The sequence below is a fragment of the Drosophila simulans genome, chromosome X (genome assembly GCF_016746395.2).
Source record: "Drosophila simulans strain w501 chromosome X, Prin_Dsim_3.1, whole genome shotgun sequence".
Taxonomy (NCBI): domain Eukaryota; kingdom Metazoa; phylum Arthropoda; class Insecta; order Diptera; family Drosophilidae; genus Drosophila; species Drosophila simulans.
This window is the reverse complement of record NC_052525.2, coordinates 19,718,440-19,743,042: the sequence shown is the minus strand read 5'-3', so window position 1 is coordinate 19,743,042 and position 24,603 is coordinate 19,718,440. Positions and strand designations below refer to the sequence as shown.

The 24,603-nt window shown below is 45.2% G+C and overlaps 3 protein-coding genes across 4 annotated transcripts; all 3 read left to right on the top strand.

Annotated features, from left to right (window-relative positions):
- The first annotated feature begins 2,204 nt into the window (after window positions 1–2,204).
- Window positions 2,205–2,724, top strand: LOC6726513. Of its 2 annotated transcripts, none has more exons than XM_002107433.4 (2): window positions 2,205–2,402; window positions 2,481–2,724. In XM_002107433.4, the coding sequence occupies exons 1-2, from the start codon at window positions 2,319–2,321 to the stop codon at window positions 2,610–2,612; spliced, it is 216 nt and encodes a 71-aa protein (XP_002107469.1). In that variant the 5' UTR covers window positions 2,205–2,318; the 3' UTR covers window positions 2,613–2,724. The 2 variants fall into 2 exon arrangements, with proteins under 2 accessions (XP_002107469.1, XP_016040155.1); XM_016172311.2 differs by having other exon boundaries at window positions 2,221–2,402; window positions 2,478–2,724.
- A 305-nt stretch (window positions 2,725–3,029) lies between these two features.
- LOC120285307 lies at window positions 3,030–3,564 on the top strand. Its single transcript, XM_039297042.2, has one exon. It carries the CDS (start codon window positions 3,193–3,195, stop codon window positions 3,436–3,438), a length of 246 nt encoding a protein of 81 aa, XP_039152976.1. The 5' UTR covers window positions 3,030–3,192; the 3' UTR covers window positions 3,439–3,564.
- A 7,037-nt stretch (window positions 3,565–10,601) lies between these two features.
- On the top strand, window positions 10,602–11,099 carry LOC6726509. Its single transcript, XM_002107429.4, has one exon. The coding sequence runs from the start codon at window positions 10,695–10,697 to the stop codon at window positions 10,971–10,973; it is 279 nt and encodes a 92-aa protein (XP_002107465.2). The 5' UTR covers window positions 10,602–10,694; the 3' UTR covers window positions 10,974–11,099.
- Window positions 11,100–24,603: the final 13,504 nt, after the last annotated feature.

Here is a 24,603-nt window from a genome sequence, read left to right as displayed (position 1 = left end):
GTAAAATCCACTGTCATGGCAACGCAATGGACAAAAACAGCATGCGCATCCCCATTCACATTCGCATCCACAACAGCAGCATCATGGGCCCAACGGAAACGAGACTGTGGGAACACGAAATATGAGCACCAGTCCAGGACACATGGTTCTGTGTGCGTGTGCTTTTTTTTAGTGTGTGGGTGTGGGTGAGAGCGGTATGCGGTCAGTGTGCTGGTGCACACGGATGTCTGAACATGTTGCAGCTATTGCGGCGCTCAGGTTCAGGTTGGTGGCCAGGCTCGTTGGCAGTTCATGAATCAGTAGCAGGGACCAAGTCAGTTAGTCACTCAGCCTTACGGACGAACTGTCATACGGACAGTCGGACGAAGAGACAAACGAACAGACGGACAGACGGACAAACGGACTGACAGACAGTCATGGGCGGACGTTAGCCCTCAGTTGGCAGTCGGCAATCAACACCAACTTACTCACGCCACGTGCCCCTAGATCCCGTCCCAACTTCTTATTCCCAGCTCCAACTCTTTGCTCCAAACTGCACACCCCTTCCTGTGTGTTTGCGCATTTGCCTGGTTAAAATGTTGCTGCTTCATTATCTGGCCAGGGCAGCGCTGGCTCAGCTCCGCCGCCTGTTGGCCAATGCCCATTGCCATTGGCTCCTGGCCAGGTTGCAGGACACAAGAGTCAGAACTGCACTCGAAAAAAAGCAATTGAAAGATTGTATTTTTCTTTGAATATTTCAGTACTAATACTTAATGAAGAACGATGCAAACTACTTTCAAATTAGACAAATTAGGTCTATATACGTGTATGCTGGCTCCTTCGCCAATGTTATTTTAAGAAATCTGTTTCATCGAAGCCTATTATTTTGTTCCCTGTGTGCGGTAATGTGGGAACAATTTCAGCACCTTGCCAGGCCGCCATGGTCCGTCATCCGCATCGCCATCGCCCTTGTCTTTGTCATCGAGGGGCGCATCCTTGTCGGCGGTGCCCGTACTCGCATGTTCATTCCCCATTCCCGACAGCCGAATCCCGACCCCGATTTCCCAGTTCGCATCCTCTTCCCTTTCCGCTGGCGTTGCACAAATTGCTTAAATTATGCAAAATATGCGCGCCACATCATTCGGGCTGCTGCTAAACCTGCTCCTGCACTCTTCGATCCCCGGAATATCCTCGCCATATCCCTGCCACACAGGCGCAGCAACAACGATGGCAACACTTTCAAATTCATTTTCGAAATTGATGAAAGTCGAGTGCAAAGTGTTAGAATGTGTGTGACTGTGTGTTTGGGCCGGCCACAAAATCCCTGACGAGATCTCGACTTTGAAGTTGTTAATGGGATCGATTGGTATAGCAGGTGTGCCACCCCTCGCACTCGCACTCGTCCTCGTCCTCGTCCTCATCCTCACCCTCGTCCTTCTCCGCAGTCACTGTCCCAATCCCAGTCCCTGTCTGTTCGTCCTTGCCGACGACACCCTGCCTCTTCCTGCTTCCTCCTCTCGACACGCTTTGTATTCACAAATCCAATCCAATTTGAGAGTGTAATTACATCAATTAAACTTAATCAAACTGTTTCAAAGTGAGACCGCGACGCAAATGAAAACGAAAAGGAAACCCGGCTCTGCCGACTTCAATGTGCCAGCACAGTGGGAAATAAAATTGGCCAGGATGATTCGAATACCTAATTACAATGTGTTTAATTATGTATATGTTGTTTGTCGGTAGTGCTGAGAAGATACAGCCAGCAATTGTTTTTCTTCACTTAACACCAGTTACTCGTAGAGTTATATTTTAAATTGTTCAAAAGTATGTAACAGATGGGTAGGTTTCCGACCCTATGCATATAGCATCACCGAATTCGGTAATATTTTGTTCTTTCCAATTAAATTTGTTCAAAGTTACTGTTTAAAGGGCTTGTCAGGGTCAATGGCGTTAATAGATATGTAGTTCAAGTCTGGCGGTCTGTTCAAGCAGACCTCGCAGGTCTACTTTTGTAACGGCTTCTCTGCAGAATTTGTTTTTGCTTTCTTCTGAAGATTTGTCTTGATTCTAAAATGATTTTGTAAGGAAGAGTTTGGTTTTTGCGATCACTTAGTTCGCGATACGAATAGAACGTTTAATCTTAACGTCGACTCTCCACACACGTTGTATATTTAAGCTTTGCTAATTTAAAAGGAAACATTTTAAAATTCAAATAGATTTTCGATCAAGTTGGCTATGCTTTCGATTGTCATAATATTTCGTTCCGCCGGAATATTTAGTTCACTTTCGTTTCACTACTTGACTGAGAAACAAGCTCCAGAGCACAACCTAATTCAGAAATGTCGGAGAATTCGAGCGCGGAAGCAACGCCATTTGGAAACGACGAGTTGACAGAGGATCCTGAGCAACCGAGTGGATCGAAGGTGGGTTCGTAGTCCTCAGGGGCTTCTTCTTCGAAAACTGAAGTTTCTTTGAATACGATAAATGTGTCTACCCAGAAGATGCCTGCGAAGTTCCAGCCCCTCCTTGAGAAACTAGAGCGCCTGAATAGGGAGATGGCCCGGGAGGAGGAATTGAATGTGCTGTTCAATCGCCTCTTTGCTGCAATCATAGCAGAAGTACATCATTTATAGTATATGCGACTTCTGTTCACCTATTCCCAACATACCAATGTATTATCAAATGGTGTAATTGTTGACGCATAAATATATCATAAGCATCCCGGATATGGAGCTTTAATTAGCACATTTTCTCTTTTGCATTTTCTTTTCTTTTTACTTCCGAATTCGGAGTGGGTATACACTATTAAAAAAGTCAATTGAATTGAATTATCAATGCACTATGGTAACATTATGGTCTTACTGTTAACATGTTAATATTTTTTGCCTTACTTTACATCCAAATTGGTTGATTTTGTTATCCTGCCGCTTTTTATTATGGAGAAGAGACTGGTTCAGACCCTTCAAAAGAAGGGTGATCAGGATTACTGTCCAAGCTAGAAATTAAATTTTGACTCTTAACTGATATATGCCATTATGTGCTAGATTATAGCTGTTCCGATATAAAAGGAAACACTTTAAAATTCAAATTATTTTTGATCAAGTTGGCTATGCTTTCGATTGTCATAATATTTCGTTCCGCCGGAATATTTAGTTCACTTGCGTTTCACTACTTGACTGAGAAACAAGCTCCAGAGCACAACCTAATTCAGAAATGATGGAGAATTCGGACGCGGAAGCAGAGTCAACTGGAAACGACGAGATCTTGACGACAGGGGATCCCGAGCAGCCAATTGGATCGGAGGAGGGTTCGCAGTCCTCAGATTCCGAGGAAGAATTCCAGCGCCTCGAGGAGCATATAAAGGCCATGGAAAGGAGGATTGCCCAGGACAGGGAAAAGAGAAGGAATTTATTCATTCGCTTTATGAATTTATTCCTCGATATACTAGAAGCGATATAGTATTTGCGATTTCTGTTAACCTATTCCCAAACTAACAATGTATTATCAAATGGTATAAGTGTTGACGCATAAATATATTATGACCATCCCTGAAATGGAGCGTTAATTAGAACATTTTCTCTTTTGCATTTTCTTTTTATACCCGTTACTCATGGAGTAAAAGGGTCTAGGACTAGAAGGAATATATAAAGTATATATATTCTTGATCAGAATCAATTGCCGAGTAGATCTGTCCTTATAAACGTCGGGATCTCAGGAACTATAAAAACTAGAAGGTTAAGATTTAGCATACAGATTCCAGAGACAAAGACGCAAGTTTGCAAGTTTGTAAGCATTCACTCTTGTTTTAAAATATTTTCTTCCCAAACAGAAGACAGCTAAATGGTAAATATCATTAGCTGAATTTTTCAATGGAAATATAGTTAAAAGAACACAACCAAAAAAAAGTTCGAAACGGAAAACATTCGATTCGTTTACAAGTCATCACTATCGAGGTAAATAGAATAATTACATTTTAATTTAACATTAATTTAACTTTTTTGGTGGGCTTCGTCATCTTTTTAGGCTTGTTGTGTCTTGTAGTGAATCATTCTCCACCTTAGACGATCAACCAAAAGAAGTCAGTTGAAAAGGAACTGTTTTGCTTCTTTAACAGAAAAAGCCTGCAAAAATGAGATTTGCCCGGAATAAATTCATTTCCAGATTAGATTAAGTTTAAAATGAAATTACACCTATTTTGAATTGAAGTGCAGTTTTCTTGGGGCACCCGGACCTATTTGTCATTACTTTTAGGTTAGGTTTCCTGCTGATTGCTCCGTTCCGTTCCAATCAGTCTATCCTGGTAACAGCTCCTGACCCCCACCGTGTATCACACACTTATGAAAATTCACGTTCTCGAAATTTGCGCACACTAATTAAGCGCTGCCAACTAAGTAAAGTAAGTTGCCCCATGAAAACCGGCGACTGGGTACCAAAAAGGCAGGCATATGATAGTGTCGAAAAGGAGGCCCCTCATCCGGGAGGGGGAACCCACTCGTCACCTAGTCGTCGCCATCATCTCCGTCTTCGTCTTCGTCTGCCCCGGGCATCGGGTTCCTTCTCCTTTGCTTCATATAATTTATGTTGCATTTGCTGCTGGCCTTACTTTGGCCCGACTCCGTCTTGGTTTGGGCTTGGAGTGGAGTGGAGTGGAGTGGAGTGGAGCGGGACTACGAGTACGGCTGTCAGTTAGTCAGTCAGTGGCGGGCCAGTCACTTTGAGTTCCATATCAAGTTCGCACACACCCACCTGCAAACCTGCACACCTCCACACCTGCAGGAGTGGCAAGCGCCCAAGGTGAGGTGGCAGAGAATATGGCACGTGACTTAAATAAATTGCAAAAATCTTTCTCACAGCATCCTTCGCATAGTTTGCCATTTTCCTAGCATTTTTGTTCTGTTTTCTCAGGACGTTTTTTTTCCGCTTTTGGCAGGCTCCTGCTTCTGCTCCTGCTCGTGCTCCTTGGCCTTTGTTGCTCGCCAAACGGCGGCATTTATGTAGCACTGGGTGAGCCTGTGTTTTCACGACTTTATTAGCAGGCAGCTTGAAAAGTTCCCCCGAGCACCAGGACGCCACCTGTCGGCAGGCGAAAACTTTTGGCACAGACACACATAATCAACACCTAATCAAAGTAATAGAAACTTATTGGATTAATCGCTGTGTGGAATTTCTATTTGCCGATCAAAGGCGCAGTCCGTGATTGTGGCCTTGTGGGCCGAACTTCCGGACGGGGGCGGTACTAATTATGCAGCTCCTAGGATTCCGTCCCCGAATCTCCATTCCGCCTGCCCGACTCGAGCTAATCGTCAAAATTGGAAAATCTCCGGCCATCGATGACAGCTGTCAACGGCTGGATGACAATGGCAATGCAATCTAGCCATCAATTTTGATTAGGCTTCCATTCGTTTGCAATGATTCTGGTGAATCACTGGCCCCGGCCCAGTGGGTGTGTAATGCCTTTGGAGCTCGGCGTCGATAGCTCCAGTCGATAATTGAAATTATGCAGCTGCTGACAGCTTTGACGGCATATGACAATGGCTCCGGCCAAGAACAAGGAAAAGAAGCTGGTGTCCAGCAGCCCATGACTGCATCGAAAACAGGAATGATGGCAATGATGATGACCATTGGGCGGCAGAGTATTTAAGCACACAAAATATTCCTTTAGATTTAGATGTAGTATGGGATATTCTTTAAGTAATCGAACAACTTCTACTATCCTCCAAGTCCTTTCTAATTTGAGGAGCTATTTCGTGATTTGATCCTATAAACTTGTAAAAGGAGCCATTACTGCTGCATTACCGAAAAGCACGAGCTACAGATCATAATCTAAGTCAGTTAATCAAGGAACAAATAGCTGTGTTAGATGCCAGAAATATTATTTCTGAAGCCCACACCAAGCGGACTCCCAGTTTGAAGCTGTGTGCAGCATATCTCGAACCCTCGAGAGTAATTGTCCAAGTCCAAGTGGAAGTACGTTTGCTCCGAAGCCCAGTGGACCTGAGCCATCAGCGGAGATTCAAATGGCCAGAAGGCACCACAAATTGTGGGTGGGGAAGAAGAGGGCAGGGTGGGGACTCGGATGTGGATGCTGCGTCAGCAGCTGAGCCCGCCTTGAAGTCCACCTTTGTCACCATCCTTGCTTGGCTCGTTTCTGTGTCATCGCTGTGAGTGAGTAAATAAAAAATGTATTTAGACCAAGGCATAATTATACAAATTGGGAATGCAATTAAATTTAATTGTTTCAGCGTTCCCACCAGTCTGCTGTGTCTTCTGTGTGTGCTGCATGTGTGTGTTTGAGTGTTGGAGTGTTTCACTGTTTGAGTGTTGGAGTGTTGGAGTGTTCCTTGGCCCCCGTCGCCCCCTTAGTCGATAAAATGTAAAAACGTTTTGAGCACGAACCTTATCTTCCACTGTCGCCCGCCTCGTCCGGCTCGCAGGACTCCAGATCCTGTTCAGTACAAGTGCGCGTAAGTGCCGTAAATAAAACAAGCAGAAATTACAACAGGCGGCAACTATTCCAGGACCCCGCTTCACCCCAGTGTCACCGTGCCCACCCCAGCAAAAGGACCCAGGGAGCGAAACAAAAACATCTTTTAATGATACATTAGGCAGCAGACTGGGCCTATAATGAGACACAAAGTGTAGCGAAACAAATCGCAAGAAATGAGCCACGTGCCAGAAGGACAATGCTCCGATTTGGAGCTTGGGCTTGGGATACACGGTTAGCCATCCGCCCCTAGAATAATAGAAAACCAAGCGAAAGAGGTCCTTGCATGAGCGAAGCCCACAGGACACCGGCCACCAGTTCCAACCCCATTCAAAATGACAATGTGCTCCTATCGCAACAAGAAGTACGGGAATAAACCACAAAAATGGTGTGATCAATCGAAGTGTTTGAGGAAACTGTGCTCTGAAGATGGACGGTCATGTCCAAAGTTTATAAATAATCCAAAAGAAACTGAATGGCCAAAAACACCTCTGGAATGAACAGTGTTGTGTTACTAATTAAATACGTCCAAATTGACCAATGTTGGTTAGTTGGACGGACTCGAGATAAAAATGAAATATTCATGAGCATGTAAATACGAGTAATATTTCGAATGCACTTTAAAGAAAAGGTATATTTTCCATATCCGAAGAAATTAAGATACAATATAGATATACTGCAACAGTTGTTCTAAGAAATACAAGCATTTGCAATATACATTTCATAGTTGCTATGAATGGTATTTATGTTTTGCAGATACTAGCAAGCCAATACAAAATGTAACTAATTCACAAACTTTTTCTCGCAGTGCAGAGCTGAGGAACACATCGGGTGGCTGGCAGGAGTCGGGAGGAGGAAGAGAATGAGCTGAATCGGAGGTTCGTGGCATAATATCTTAATTATTTCTTTACATGTGTTTTAATTTTTAGTAAGCACTTGCTTCCTCTACAGCGCTTGGAATTTCAGTCACGTGCTGCAACTAATCCCCAGCCCCACACGCGCCTGTCATGTCGCCCAGGACCGAAACCAGGACCGAAACCAGGACCAAAAACTAGGACCAGGCGTCTCCAATGGCAACAGATGAGACGGTCTGGGCACAAAGACCAGGTCGAGGACAAGGACGAGAGGCAGGATGTCAGCAGGATGCTCGCCGGCAAAGGTAAATGCCAAAGTAACTAACTGTGTATGCACTCGAGCAGGAGGAGCAGTCGACGCTGGCGAGGATTGGGCGGATTGGGTGGATTGGTCGGATCTGGGGGTTCGAGTGGCAGCTCTGTGAGGACAGCCAGCTCATTTGCAGACTGATTCTGCCTCCGGGACGTTTATGCGGCAACAACGAGCTGCACACTCATTAGCTACAATTGCTATTGGAGTAAACAAGAAATTCATACATTCCAGAAGTAATTTAAAGATGTACTCCATTTTGTGTAGTAAATATCATGGATTTTCTATATTCTGCATTCTATATTCTGCTGATATTCTTAGCTAATTCATATTCAAGACTTGGGGATGCGCATAAACGATGCTCGAGCTGTCGAGACCGACACTTGCGCCGAGTTTTCTCAATTACTCGGGCAAGGCTCAGCCTCCTCAGAGCGTCCTCTGCGTATGTTGATTAAACTTAAAAGGAGAATAGGAAACTGTACGACTGTGTGCTAGTGTGAGTGAGCAAGTGAGTGTGTGTTCTGGTGTCCTAGTGTGTGTGCCCTTGCCAGCGCCCTCTGTTTGTATTAATCCAACATAATTAAGAAATTTAATTAAAGTGCAGCACGCGCTGAATGCGGAATAGCTAGTTTGGCGAAAGCAAAGGCAACTCGGCAACTAGTCCCTGGATCCGGATCCGGATTCGGATTCCAAAATTGGTGGGGAGGAGCAGGTTCTATCACGCGGCACCCATAAATCTGAAGAAACGAATGATCTACCTTCTCGCCTCGAAAAAGTTACCGGACCAAATGCCACTTGACAGATCCCAAGGGAGGCCATAAATAATCTTAATAAGTATTTAAAAACGAAAATAGTTTCGGACCCCACACTACGAGTATTTCCCCTTCAATTAACTAATTTATAATTCGACGTTTCTTTTAAATGCAACATTGCATAGTTTCAAAGATACATTTATTTATGCTTGTTATCGTAAAAGTGAGGGGCATTGTTTTTTTATATGATTCCCATTTTTTAATCCATTTTAAAAGCAAATCATCATTGTGGATTAAAAAATGTAAGTATATCAATTGAAATCATGCACGATGCATTGCAAGGAACGCAAAAAAATTGAACAGTTGAATAAGTTTGGTCTGTGTTTTTACTATCATACCGTTTTTTTCATATTCTTAAAACAAAAAACTTCTTGTATGTTGTTTGATTTTTCTGCATATTCAAAAATGGCAAAAAAATACAAATACTTCTTCCCGGTGCATTTCCACTAGTTGGGTAACTAACTATAACTAAGCTATAACTATCCTATCGTAGAGTGAAAGAATATACTAGACTCCTTGAAAAATACGTAACAGGTAGACGGAATCGTTTCCGATTCTTCCGATATATATTCTTGATTAGGATCAATAGCCAAGTCGTTTTGGCCATGTCCGTCTGTCCGTATGAACGTCGAGAGCTCAGGAACTAAGGCTCAGAAAAGAGACAAAGACGCTGCGCAAGTTTTTTGACCCATGTTGCCACGCCCACTTTAACCGCACAAAACGCCCACATTTTTTAAAAATTGTTGCATATTTTTTCATTGTTTTATTATACGCTTAAATTTCTATAGATTTGCCAAAAAGCTTTTTGCCATGCCCACTCTAACGCCCTAAAGGCGCCAAAACGGACACGCCCACACTTTTGAACAATTTTTAAAATTTTTTCTCATTTTATTCCCCAATATCTATCGATATACCAGAAAAAGTTTGAAATTTCTCATTCACATTCACACTAGCTGAGTAACGGGTATCTGTAAGTCGGGGAACTCGACTATAACATTCTCCCTTGTTCAATCACGATTGGTGAAACTTTTGGTTGGTAGTTCAAGTCTGGCGGTCTATTCGGTGGTCTACTTTTGTAACGGCTTCTGTGCAGAATTTGTTTTTGCTTTCTTCTGAAGATTTGTCTTGATTCTAATATGATTTTGTAAAGAAGAGAATGGTTTTTAGGATCACTTTGTTTGCGATACGAATAGAACGTCTAATCTTAACATCGACTTTGCTAATTTAAAAGGAAACATTTTAGATCCAAATTCATTTTCGATCAAGTTGGCTATGCTTTCAGTTGTCATAATATTTCGTTCCGCCGGAATATTTAGTTCACTTTCGTTTCACTACTTGACTGAGAAACAAGCTCCAAAGCACAACCTAATTCAGAAATGACGGATAATTCGAGCGCGGAAGCAACGCCATTTGGAAACGACGAGTTGACAGAGGATCCTGAGCAGCCGAGTGGATCGAAGGTGGGTTCGTAGTCCTCAGGGGCTTCTTCTTCGAAAACTGAAGTTTCTTTGAATACGATAAATGTGTCTACCCAGAAGATGCCTGCGAAGTTCCAGCCCCTCCTAGAGAAACTAGAGCGCCTGAATAGGGAGATGGCCCGGGAGGAGGAATTGAATGTGCTGTTCAATCGCCTCTTTGCTGCAATCCTAGCAGAAGTACATCATTTATAGAATATGCGACTTCTGTTCACCTATTCCCAACATACCAATGTATTATCAAATGGTGTAATTGTTGACGCATAAATATATCATGAGCATCCCGGATATGGAGCTTTAATTAGCACATTTTCTCTTTTGCATTTTCTTTTCTTTTACTTCCGAATTCGAGGTGGGTATACACTATTACAAAAGTCAATTGAATTGAATTATCAATGCACTATGGTAACATTATGGTCTTACTGTTAACATGTTAACATGTTAATATTTTTTGCCTTACTTTACATCCAAATTGGTTGATTTTGTTATCCTGCCGCTTGTTATTATGGAGAAGAGACTGGTTCAGACCCTTCAAAAGAAGGGTGATCAGGATTACTGTCCAAGCTAGAAATAAAATTTTGACTCTTAACTGATATATGCCATTATGTGCTAGATTATAGCTGTTCCGATATAAAAGGAAACACTTTAAAATTCAAATTATTTTCGATCAAGTTGGCTATGCTTTCGATTGTCAATATTTCGTTCCGCCGGAATATTTAGTTCACTTTCGTTTCACTACTTGACTGAGAAACAAGCTCCAGAGCACAACTTAATTCAGAAATGTCAGAGAATTTGGACGCGGAAGCAGAGGCAACTGGAAGCGACGAGGTCTTGACGACAGGGGATCCCGAGCAGCCAAGTGGATCGGAGGAGGGTTCGCAATCCTCAGATTCCGAGGAAGAAAACGATAGCGAAGCTTTCCAGCGCCTCGAGGAGCAATTAAAGGACATGGAAAGGTGGATTGCCCAGAAGAGGGAAAAGAGAAGGATTTTATTCATTCGCCTCATGAATTTATACCTCGTTGTACTAGAGGCAAGGATATATTTGCAGGACATGTAGTATTTGCGATTTCTGTTAACCTATTCCCAAAATACCAATGTACTATCAAATGGTATAAGTGTTGACGCACAAATATATTATGACCATCCCTGAAATGGAGCGTTAATTAGAACATTTTCTGTTTTGCATTTTATTTTTATACCTGTTACTCTTGGAGTAAAAGCAAAGACACTATTCTAGTGTCTAGTTTATTCTAGTGCTTTGGTATAAGGGTATACTGGATTCGTTGAAAAGTATGTAAGAGGCAGAAGGAAGCATTTGATCAGGATCAATAGACGAGTCGAAATGGCCATGCCCGTAGAAACGTCGAGATCTCATGAACTATAAAAGCTAGAAGGTTGAGATTCAGCATACAGATTCTAGAGACGTGGACGCAGGTTTATCGCCACGCCCACTCTAGCATCCACAAACCGCACAAAACTGCCACGCCCAAAGTTTTGAAAAATGTTAAATTTTTTCTCATATAATTCACCAATTACGGGTATGTGATGGTCGGGGAACTCGACTATAGCATTCTCTCTTGTTTATTTGAAAGTGGGCCATGATAGTTTGCAGTTGCGGGTATTACAAGATTCCCAAACAACATAGCTACCCGATATTGGTGTTAGTATTCCGTTAGCCTTTCCATTGGTCTGTTCTGCTTTCGTTTCGACTGCTGCTGGGTGTTTGCGATGACAGCGCTGGAAAAGCCAAAACCCCAAAAGAAAACGTATGAAAAGCGAGCGAAAACACAGGCAGGCGTATGTATTTCCACACACCCACACGCTCTTGCTTTTCTGGCTTTTCCCCATTTTCGTTGTCATCGCAGTCGCGTCGCAGTCGCCGTGTGCACATCCATTTGTAGTAATCGCTTTAAAATGATGGCAACAGATTTATGGTGGCTTATCTCGGTGAACTTGGAGTGTGCATAGGTGCTGCAGGTGTCGGAGGTGTTGGGGGTGTTGGAGGTGTCGAAGGTGGTAAGCGAAAGCGTTTAGCCAGTCCCAATCCGTAGTCCCCGTTCCCCAGTCGCAGCTTCCATTCCCGATTCTCCACATCCACTGGCGACCCAAACGCTGGATGGCACCTAGGTGACAGTCGCTAGCATCCGGAGGGTCCAGAGTGAACCAAACTCGGGTGGACCTTGGTCATTTAAAGCTATCAATTGAAGTGAGCTTTCAAGATGAGCTCTCCTTGTAAAATAAAAAAAAGCATTCACAACTATAGCAGATTGGCAACTGAGTAAATGAAGTACTTTACACTGCAGTAATTGTGATACACATGCAGCTGGGCTACTAAGGTCCACCCTATTGGACACTCCCTGTTCACACCTGCACACATACTCACACACACGTGGCTGTCCGTGCAGAGGTGGCAATTTAAAGGCTATCGCCAGCAGCCTTGGCGATCTCACGCCCGACTGAGCACCAGTTCAGAGTTCGATTCGGTTCGGTTCGGTTGGGTTCTGGGTTCTGGGTTCTTGGTCCTGGTTTCTGGTTCCTGGTTCGTGGACCCTGGATTCTGGATTCTGGCCGTGCCCATTATTATCACAGCCGACGTCTAAGTCCGGGCTTCAGCCGGGTGATTGACGATGTGGCCAGAAGTTGGGACTAGGATCTGGGGCGGATCTGGAACTGGAAGTGATACTGGAAGCGCAGGTGCGCTGGAGAGGATCCGGCCCGGATGAACACTCCTTCGGTGACTTTCCTGCCTTGGCAGCAGTTGTCCCAACTGCGGTCTGGTCCGTTCCGCATCTCGTCCGGCAGTTAAACATTTATGTCTGCCAAACAAACAAAATGGTCAGTGCGGGGGTTGGTGGATGTGGGTGGTACACAGCCCGGCGGGCTGGGAAAACAATTGTTGGACGGGTGGGGGGAGGGTGAAAGGCCGAAACGAGCATTCGCCTGCAACACTAAAGTCCACACGAGCCGCAGACGCTCCTCCTCCCATTGTCCATTTCCCAAAAGCCTCCGCGTTCCCCAGAAAACCAAGTACACTCGAGAAAAAAACAGAGCAGATAATAGTTTATTAAAAAGGGATAAGTGACTAAAACTTAAGTAATTATAACAGTCGCACATTTTAACATAATAATTTTCGTGGAAAGCTTATGGTTATTATGCTGCATTTCTGTCAAAAGATGCATAGTTTTTTCTTAAGTGTACTGCCGTCGGGAGAAAGAAGAGCGTGGCTTTGGGTCTGAATCCAAAGCTGAGGGAGATGAGAACCTGAACGAGTACGAGAACGACAACGACGACATTTACTGTTTACCTTGATTATTTCATCAAAGTTTGAAAATATTTACATTGGCATTCCGAGCTTGGAACGTGATGTAGATATTTATACATGCCGTAGCCGTTCCGTTGCCACTGCCATTGCCTTTGGTTCGCCTCTGCCTTTGCCTTTGCGTTTGCCACTGTCACTGGTACTGCTCCTGCCACCGTCGTAGTTTCCATCCGATTCCAGCCCAAGTCGGTGACTGGTAACTGTATCTGCAGCCATGGCCATGGAGGTAACCCCAACCAGGCAGGAAACAAGCCAGCCAGCTCCAGATTCCCCCCAGCTTCTTTGCATTGTTTGTCTCTGGTGCTGGCTCTTATTTTTTGGGGGCAAGCGGCTGGCTTGGAGCGGGCAGAATGCCAGAACAATAAGTTTATTTTGATACACAAAATTAATACGTTGTTGGCATCAACTCATGCATCCACTCCTGCCAGCATCCGCATCCACCTTGTCAGTCATTCAGCCAGTCATTCAGTCAGTCATCGAGTCAGTCGTTCAGTTACTCTTTGAGCCAACTTCGACACTTGCCACTTGTAAACGACATTTTATTAGTGAAGTTTATTTAAATTCGTTAAAGATGTGTGTGTCTGGGTATTTGTGCTTGTGCTGCCATTTTCGGATACCTCGAATCTGGGAGCCCCGAACCCGGAGCATCGAACCCCCCATCGCAACGTGGCTGCCGCATTCGTATTCAAAAGATCAACATATTGCGTTACGTGGTGTATTTTAAATTCAAAATTGACTTTCGAGCACTTACAGGCGACACAACACAGCAGCAGGAGCGGTGGAGCAGCAAAGGAGGGGATATTCCAATGGCTGCGGAGCTGGAGAGCTGGAGAGCTGACTCGACGACCTCCTTATCGCAATGCCGAAATCCCCAAGGGTGCCTCTGATTTGCCGGGGGAAAGGTCGTCGGCGGAGGACGAGCCGGAGTAGGGGGAATAGGAGGAGCCGGAGTGGGTGGGCAAACTATGACCCAGTGAGATCACGGATAGGCACTGAGCAGCCGACTCGATTGAATTGTTTCTGTGTAATCGCTTTCAGTAAGTGAATCCAGGTCCCCGCCCAGCTTAAATAACTAGGGGGCATGGCGGAGTGGCTACTTAATTGAAGCTTTAGGACGTAATCACGTCGTTAAGGTGTTTGGCATTTGGCGGGGCAAAAATCTGTTCATTTCGTTCTACAACACTGGAGCTCGGAAAATTATCATTCATACCGCAAGCAAAAAGGGTTATAGAGTACGCACCATACCAAATATTGATAACCTATTATCTATTGATTTATGCTATTAAATGCTATTAAAATTGAACAAGTTTTAGACTCGGAAAATCTGAGAGCATTGCAGAAGCCCTCATTTATCCTTCAGGATCTGGTGACATAGTTGTTGAGAACCAATTGTTAGCCCGGAAAAGTGATAAATATATATTGGTATGAAATATATATATGAATACTTATCAGATTCCGCTACTCTCGTTCCTATATTGGCATCAATATCTTGCCCATTTGGAGGACGAGCACCAATTGCTGCGTGGCTGTGATCCAAATTGCTCGGCCCATTCCTGTCCGGCGAATAAATGCTGGCAAGTGAAAAATCAGGGAAAAAGCATTTGATTCGTGCTCAAAGCGTTTTTCTGACAGCTGCCTCCTCCTCCTCCTCCTCCTCCTCTGCCTCTGCCACTGTCTCAGCCATCATCTCCATTTCCATCTGAATCCCCAACTGCAGGCCCATCTTAACCCTTCTTCGGTGGCGTGGGCGATCTGCGGGGAATAGTTTTGAGACTGGCAAATCTGAAAGTGGAAACTCAAAGCCGTAGCTGGAACTGAACTGAACTGAAGAGAACCGAAGCTGGAGCTGAGTCTGAGCTGAGGAGCCTAGCTGAGCTGAGCTGAGTTGGGTTGGGTTGAGTTGAGTTGAGTTGCGGAGGAAAGAAACTATGAAACTGGGCAAGGAATAAATACATAACTGAATATGACACGTTCGCCGCAAAGTACGGTAGAAGCCAAACAAAAAACAATACGACAAAGTGTCATAAAAGTTGTATACGAAACTTAAGAAGTAGCTGCAACGGCAGCAGCAGCAACAATTACCCACTGTGAAGTGGGCCAAGTGGGCGATGGGCGAAGGACGAAGGACGAGCGAACTGGAGGGCAGTGCTAAGCACTCGGAAAATGACATAGGCAACTGCAATTGTTGCAACTTGTTGTGCAAAAATAATAAGGAAGTGAACTTAAAATGATTACACGATAAAGTTTTACCCTGCAATTTGCCATCGAGGTGGAACAAAGATTTACATCCACAATCTGCAGTTGTTGAACTTTGCATTTAGGGCTGCATGTGTATGGCAATTGATTGCAACGGCTCTTCCCGTACTTCCTGTACATCCTGTTCACTCCTACCAAACTGGTGGCCATGTGCTGCTCCTTTTTCACCCCCTTAAACCCACACCTTCCTCCTCCTCCTTCGTGGTTTTCGACTAGGGACAGCCGACACGCTTTCATTTGTATTCAATATGATTTTGGCAGGCCATAAAAAAACGTTTAACAATGATGGCAGAGGGAATGGAATTGGGCTGGAGATTGGGGTAGGGATTGGGATTGGGATTGGGTTCTCGGGCTCGGGTTCGGGCTCGTGAACACAGCCATGAATTGTGCGGCCAAAGTGAGTCAAGTGCGGGTGCTGAGATTTTCATTTCATATATTGCCCACAGCAGCTGCTGGGTCATAATCATCATCATAACGGATACAATGGCAGAGCCCTGGATTTTTCAGATGCTTTAGATACATCTGGGCATGGTCAGAGTTTATGGCGGGCGAATGGCAACTATTTAGCGCCTATTTCAGTAAATTTCAACCTACCCCCTATCCGAAAGTGTATGCTATTTATGCATGTGTTACGCTTCAATACACATGGTGCGAAATTCACATTTATTGGGAAATATTTTATAAACAAAATGGACACATTCATATACCTGTGAAACGAGGATAAGCATAATTTAAGCCTTTGATTTTAATTAAATGTGAAAAGGTAATTATTGAAATGCACAAATATATATATATTTTAACGTACTACAACTTTAAGATAGATCTGGGAGTTTGATTAGTGCGATTATTTATTTGGTTGAACACGTTCAGAACTGGTTTATTTACTTGATATGTTAAGCCAAACATAATTAACTTAAAAATATGTTATCGTTATGACAGCTTCATTAATTCATTCATGGATTTTGCCTAACTGGGAAAGACAAATGAAAATGGTAAATTTTGTGAGCTGCTCTTTTAAGGAAAATAAGGAATAGTAAGATACTTTGATCTATAAAAATGAATAAGTTCATTTCCATATGTAGGACTGGTTTCCTTAACCATTCTAACCATTCTAACTTTTAGATTTAATTGTTATCATACATGAATAAGTAAAGTACTCGATTTATTCATTCTTAGCGAAGCTTCATTTCTGAGCGAATGATGGGTCTTGAGTTTTTCCCCGAAGATGTATTGTTAAGTCATGTTTTTCCGGTGCGATTGTACAAACACAAATGAAGCTGGGGGCTCTTTGGCGAAAGTGCTGGGGAGTAGCCTCGTGTTTGTGCATCATTTGATTAACGTAATCGAATGACACGCCACATGTCAGTCATCCAGAGAGGCAGTCACCCGGAGTCGGCCGACTCATCCTGATGCTGCTCCTCCAACTCCTCCTCCTCCTTATAACCATATCCCCATCCTGCGGCCGAGTTAAACGAAGTAAGTCGGTAAAAAGTCACCAGGGCGTACATGTGAAAGTCACTTGGGCTCTCGCATGTCTCTGTTTGATAAACAATTGACACTTATACGGCAGGGCGGATCTGGGGGAGGCGCACACAACACATGTAGCAAAATCAATTTTCACCTTTTCACTTGATCAATTTCTTAACGGCAATGAAAAGTTTTCTGCGAAGTAAGCTGAGCGCACGGCTGCGGAATGTCAAGCAGGCCAGAATGCCAGGACTTCAGGACCGCCAGGACTCCGGCTGGATAAGTGTGAGCCAAGCCTCCACGCGGAGGAGGAGAAGGCACAGATAGCATCATTTGCATTTCCACGCTCTCCCCACCCACCCACACGCACGTTAACAGTTAGTTGGGCTGCGGAAGTGAGTTCCGGAAGGAGTGAGTACGGATATGGGTATGGCACAGTGGTCCACGTTGGCTGAAATCGGTGATTTGCGGCACAGATTTGCGATAGCTCTGGTCACATGTGCATATATGTACCTATGATTTTTATAGTTTTTTGATTCAATATAAACACCTTATCATTATACTAACAAGCGTTCAAGACTCATTCTATTTATAGTTAAGTACCCCTTAGTTGCTTAAGTTAAAAATAGCGCATGGTAGTTGTATTTATATGAAAGTGATACGAGCTGGAATTTACCTTAGTGCTGAATCTAAAATTATTTAAACATAAATAGGTTGGAATATTTCGTCAGCTCTGCTATCTGCTATCAGTTTTTATGTTGATGACCAGCATAGTAGTCAACTTACAGGCTGTCCTAAAATCTGAAAATTAAATTAAGTAAACGGTGAAAAAATGCTATAGTTTTTCCAAATTATTCTTATGTCTTTAGCCACTGTGCATTGCAGCTTTCTCACTTTTCGTTTCGTTGCGTCCCATTAAAAATTATGTTGAAAAGAAAAGCAGCAGAGACGGAGGTGAAGCAGCAGAAATAACACACGGACATGGTCACGGATGCGGCTGATTCGGATACGTTGTGAAGGAGATGGAGCCCCGTTCTCGGCCGGAAGCAGCAAATTTTCATTGTATTATACCCGTTAGTCGCTGAGAAGAAAGGGTATAATGGGTAACCGTGTTCCTTACACTGAGTCGGACACATATTTTTGACCAGCATTGCAGAGCTAGTCATACTGTAAGCCACATCCACCATTTCTATGACTACGTTTCAAAAACAATGGCAACAAGGCTTTATATGTTAAGTTAACATATTAGCGGGTATCTACGGTCGAGCCACTCCATTTCACGTCTCATTCGTGTTTATTTTACAAAGTGCCTCGACAGCGACTACGATGGGCGGTTGGCGCTTAAAGGGGCAGGAAACGGCACCGACGTGTCACGGTCCTGACAAGAGTCGTGTCACGGCAACAGGGCGGATGAAGTTTGCTTCATTGGCTCAGCATAATTGTTTCCTTTTGGGCTCCGACTGTTCCCCCCTGCCAGACGCTCTCGGAAATTTACATGCCGGCTCATGCGAGTGGAAGTGAGTGGACGATGGACGATGGACGATGGACAATGGAGAGTGGATACTGCACAATAGAGGAGTAAGGCCTGATTCTGGAATGAATCTGTGTCTAGACCTGGAGCCGGACCTGATTCGTTGCGCTGCGTGACATGTCCTGACTGGCGTTGACAGGCGATAATGATGCTGGCCGAAGATCGCCGGGCCTCGACCACTTCTCCGGCCCCATCAAGGGTCGGGGTCACCCACTAATTGATTGACCTGCCCAATTTTATGGCCTGTCAATGTCGCTGATTGACTGACCGACTGACTGCCTGATTGACAGATGCACGAGGCGTGACTGCCGCACATCCACATCAACGTCCAACGTCCCATCGACATGCAACGCCCTCAGCTCGTCTGTCCCCCGGCACTTGTGCGCTGTTACTTTTAGTGCGACTCGTTGGCGACGGCGATGACCTCGAGATTGGTTGTGCAGCTCTTAAACGGCCTCGCCCGCAGCAGCCGCCGCAGAAGTCGCATTTAATTGACCAATAAAACGGAGCGGATGACCGAAATGAAGCCCCCAAACGCTCAAACAACAGGGGCAACAAGCGCGAAAGCCGTTTAATGACTATGTTTCGGCGAAATGAAAAACTGGCGCCCAACGTGGGGCCACGGAGAAAGGGCTAAAAGGGGCCGGTTTTTCGCCTATCCCGCTGTTAACTTAACATCTCCACTTTCCTTTTCTTATTAGCAATTGATGTGCATACAAAATACAAATTAATTTTGTCATTCGCAGACACATCTATATATCTCAGTGAGCTGGTGTTTGGTTTACGTTTCCTTTGGCCTCTTTGTGTCCTGGTAATCGAAAGAGGAGCGAAAAATTGCCACGCAGACATAATGGCAACGTTTGAGGGGCCAAGTGGGGAATTTGAATGGATTCCTATGTCAAATGTCACACAGACCTACTCGATTGTATGACTCATTCACACACACTCAATGGTATGGAACCGGCACATGGATCTGGATCTCCCATGCATACGATAGGTACTCAGCCAGTTGGTTGGGGCGTCATCCAGCCATCCCGTCAGTTCGTCAGCCAGCCAACCAGTGAGTTCGTCTGTCAATGGGACAGACATTTTGCTAACGTGAATTCGTGAACGAATGAGGAAAGGGTGGGAGCGATATTCTCAACGATGTTCCCCATTACAAATTCAATTACATGCTTAGCTACACTTTAGAGAAATTGAATTTTTATGTGCATTTATATTTAGTATATTTTTACATCTCCCACTCCATGTGCCAGGTACTGAGCAACTGAGGTACCGAAGCACTGAAGCTGGAGAAGAAGCGAAGGCACGAGTTCAAGGCTCTGCGGTTAGCTAAGGGATTCCATCAGCCATTTTCATAGTCGCATCGAGTCGACATCTTAATCTCCGCGCTGCGCATAAGTGGAATTGGAACTGGCCCCATGGCTATGGCCGCCTCTCCACATCCTCACTCCAGTCGCAGTCGCAGCCATCGAGACGGTTGAAAAGTAGATCGCTACGGCTTGTCTAACTGAGGCGACACCTTAATTATGGCATTTGGCCAGACAACTCGGAAGGGGGAGTCCCGCCTGCCTCTCGCCTTTGGCCCAATTGCATCCTTGCATCGCTGAATCCTTGCAGCCATGTAGCCATTCGGTAAGGAGACCCAGAAAGGATGCGTGACAGACAAGAGAAAAGGCATTGTCTCCTGACGAACTAAATTAGATTTCGGTTTGGCGAATGCCAGGGCCAAGAATTGGACCAGCACAAAACCACGCGTCGCTATATACACTCGGAGAAATATTGCCGTATATACTGGCCAACATTTCCAAAGCCAATATATGAACATGTTAAACATTTTATTTTACCTTTACAAACTCATGGCAATCTTAATTAATTGATTGATTCAGCTTAAATTAAGGACACTAATCACTCATGGTTTCAGTATGTTCGTATTCATGTGTCAAGATTATCACTTAAAAATAACTAAATAAGCGTGCCCCTCTCCACAACCGGTGACATTTGTAGAATGCCTATATAAGATTTGTGGACATATATAACGTGGCAGTTGGTCAACGGAGTTTGAAGTGTAGAGGGATACCCTGGCGCTGCCATTAATGCCGCCGGCTCCCTCAACTCCGAGCACGATCCGCACATGTTCATCGCACGCACAGAGCCTGTGGCTCCCGACTCCCCATCCTCATCCCTATGACCATCCCCTACCTCATCCCTGTCCCATCCCCACATGGATGTCAGCGAACTGAATGCGCTGCAGAGAACGGCGAAGGAGAACGAAGCGAAGTGCATTGTGGACTTGTAGCCTCGGTCTCTGGGGCCTCGGTGGCTCCTCTTCCCGGCAGTCCCAATCTCCACAAGCGGGCTTCCCAAAGTGGTTTAAGGCTGCTTCTTTCGGTGCTTGTGTGGCCCCTGGGTCGGCCTTTAATTTTAAGACCAAAATAGCGAAATAACATGAAAGGCCACCCCGCGAACGGAGTGGAATGGAAACAATGCTCGAAATTATTATGCCCCAGCGCGACACCTCGGCCTCCTGCCGCACGAGATGCAGCTCCTCTTTAACTGCAGTGGGGGAGAGTCCTCGAACTTTCGGCCCCAGTCAGACAATGATTCCTAATTCCAAATGATGGTCACGGGCAGGAAAGAAGAGACGGTTGGCTGTCTCGCATCGCTCCAGACCAAGTTCCCTGGGCTAATTGAACCCACTGAGTCACCGCAACTCGGTGAGGGTATGCAGTCTTTGACTTGGTCGTGGAGTTTCGGTTTCGGTTTTCGGTGCTCCACTCTGGCCTTCTTTCTTTTTGGCTGCTTGTCTTCTTTGCTGGCTGGCTGGCATTCCATTTCAATTTGTTGCAGTTACTTTAAACAATTACCAAGGCACACGAACAGCTGCAACGAAGCTGGGGAAAGAATAAAGCAATGGCTGAGAATGGGTGACCCGAGTGGTGACCCAAACAGGTCGAGTTTTCTTTTTTTTTTTGTTCTTTTGAAACTGCCCCAACACAATTTAATGATGAACAGGACCAGAGCTGTTTGTGTGTGTGTGTAAATCGGTAAATTTTATGCGACAAATGAGGAAAAAATGAAATTTGTGCTTTCCGAAAATGATGGGGAAAGATGCGCTCTGTGGTCGGAACTCGGGCTTGATGATTTGATGAGGCGCCTTTCCACACATCCACATCCAGATATCCCATAACCAATCCCGACCCCCTTTCGACTCCTTTTCTACGTAAATGTGGAATACAAATTGCACTCATTTTAGTTTCTCACGTTTGTTGCATGTTGTACATGACTGCAACGCGCACGCACACAAATTGACACACACTCACAGACACACGTGCCACATTCACATCCACATGCCCCGAAAGGAGGTAGGCCTCGACCTCTGCTTAGTTTCGGAGCACCCCGCACCCCGCTCCCATCTTCCATCCATTCCATCCATCGATGGGCCCATCGTCATCTCCCATCCATTCTCGATTCCAGGACTCCCAGTCGCCCCTGCCCACAGCCTCGCCTGCTGCTCTGTTTTCCTGTCGCTTCATCGGCATGCGACAAACGGAAATGTTGCTTTTATGCTTTAAATATGGCAACTTTGTGGTGTCGACAGACACACGCTCACACTCACACGGTGGCTTATAGATACTCTGACGCACACTGGGAAGCACTGGAATAAAGGCACTCGTCTTAAGGGCACAGGATAATCAGTCTCTAAAATCCTCATTATATTTCTTATTGATTGTATTGCTTATTTTTATGGTTGCTCAAGATTACCTAGTACAAACTTTAACACCTGTGCTTACTCTAAACATATGCGTTTTTTTCGAGTGCATTGACAGTCGTGTCGATTGCACGTCTTGCCTGGTGGCCCCTTATCCACAGGCTTGCTGGGTTTGCTGCCTATGCAGCAGCATCATCCTCGTCTTCGGCACCATCCCCTTCGACCTGCAGCCTTCTATTTTCGTCCTGCGCTCCTCTTTGTGTGCGACTATATCGCAACGGGTGTGAGCGAGTGTTTGAGCGATCGACCATGAAGCCTTCATTATTGCATTTCATGATTTTGCGGTTCTTTATGCTCGTTCCTTTACACTAGGCGGCGACACAAACAGGGAAGCTTCTGCGGGAAAGCCGGTGGGGCTGTGGGCGTGGCTGGGGCAGGACACTGGACGAGAAGCGTCTGCCATGTGCCATTTGCCATGTGTTTGGCCTGGCCGGGACTGGTGTCGACACTTTCACAACATCCACACTTCCACATCTCCATCGACAGCAACAAAGACATAGCAGTCAGGGCCAGGATATGGCTTTGCCCCGCGTCCTGCATTCATTTCCATCTCGAGAATCGACTGAGCGGACTCGTGTCCGTGTCCCTCATTCAAATTTTCAATATTTTCCATGTGTGCTGCCGGTCGTTATCACGCATTTCCTGCCATTTGCATCCACATCCACATCTACATCGGCATCTACATATCCATTGCCATTGGCATTGGATTGGTAACGGGAATTGCAGCCGCAAGACACTGGCTACGTGGCCAGCAACCGACTTGACCAATTTGCCGCCCCTGCGGTTCCGGGTTGAGCGCATTAGGCCGCACACTGGGCCGCCGCTGGTCCTGGCTCCTCGCCGGGAATTTCCACTCCGCATAAATGCAAAACCGATCTTGAGGGCACCTCAAACCGAATCGAAGTACAATGGCATGGCAGCTGGGGCAGCATATGGGGCATATACATGCCACGTATGACACGGGCTGAAGGTTAGGGGGTCAGCAGTTCAATCAGGGGCACAACGCAGGATACTTACCACACATGTGGACTCATTTTCATATGTGTGCGAGATACCAGTTTGAAAGATTAAAATATGATTAGAGTTGGGTTGAGGGTTAATGGCCTTCTTCTAGCATTCCATTTAGGCAAAAACTAACTTAAAATTAATTAATTAGCTATCAAATTAGAATCAATTCTCCGGCATGAGACTGCGTATCTACCCATCTCCTTCTACACAGCATAGCTTGCAAATTCCAAAGCTATCAATCAAATTTGATTTTCAAGCTAACAAATTCATTCTCAGACATAGAATTACTCCTATATAATGGTTCTACTAGTACAAAATGTATCTTTTTTTGAGCTTGAATTTCTGAAAGCATCATATATGATATCAATCCATTAAATTGTCTAACTTATAAAGTATGACACAACTGCAGAACTTTAGTTCAAGGCAAGTAAGAATTTTTATAGCCACTCAATGAACCTTAAATTGAAATAAATTCAAGAAACTCTCCAGCCAATAATGTCATAGGTGATCTCGATAGCATTACTGCGATCATCGCGCACACCTTCGCAATACCTTCGCCATTGTGGCCCATCCAATCGGCCCTGCCGATGATCAGTGACAACTGGCTTCCTATCTGACTGACCCGGCCATAATCCTAGTGGCCATATCCGCTGGGGAGCAACAGCATCGCATTCGGCTGTTAATGCCACTGATTGCTAATAAATTGAAAACCATTTCAGCACAGACACGACCCGAAGGCAATAGGTGGCAGAGGATTTGCACTCGACGCCGGACACACCGGCCATCCTCGCATGGGGATCAGATGGAGCAGAGGCAGCAGCAGGAGCAGGTGGACGGGAATTCGAATCGAATCGCAATCGGAGTCGAAGCCCCGTCAATGAATATGCAAAAACAAGGCAAACAGTGAATAAAATCAAAATAAAAACCCATTTATCAACACGCATGGCGTGGTCCAGGACGAGGACGCAGTCTATCTGTCGCCGGCGTTGGAGGTGGACAAATGTGAGGCGCCTGCTGGTGAAGCCGTTGGCCACGTGTTGGCCAAAAGGGAAAAGGTCACAAAAGCAGGTTAAGCTGCTTTTTAAATAAAGCGCACAGCACGTTAATGCCCGCTGGCAGGACGAAAGAGAATCCCGCCAGGACGCGGGGTCTCAGCCATAATCCTGCGCCACTTACAGCCGGGCCACGTGCGAACCACTCCGCTGGCGACCAACGACTGCGGACCACTGCTCCTGCCGGTTCCAGCCGAACGCCACCGACGTCGAACGATGGCCTGAGCCGAGCGGCCACGAGCGGACCACGAAGTCACTTCGGATTCGGCCTCGGCTGGCGCC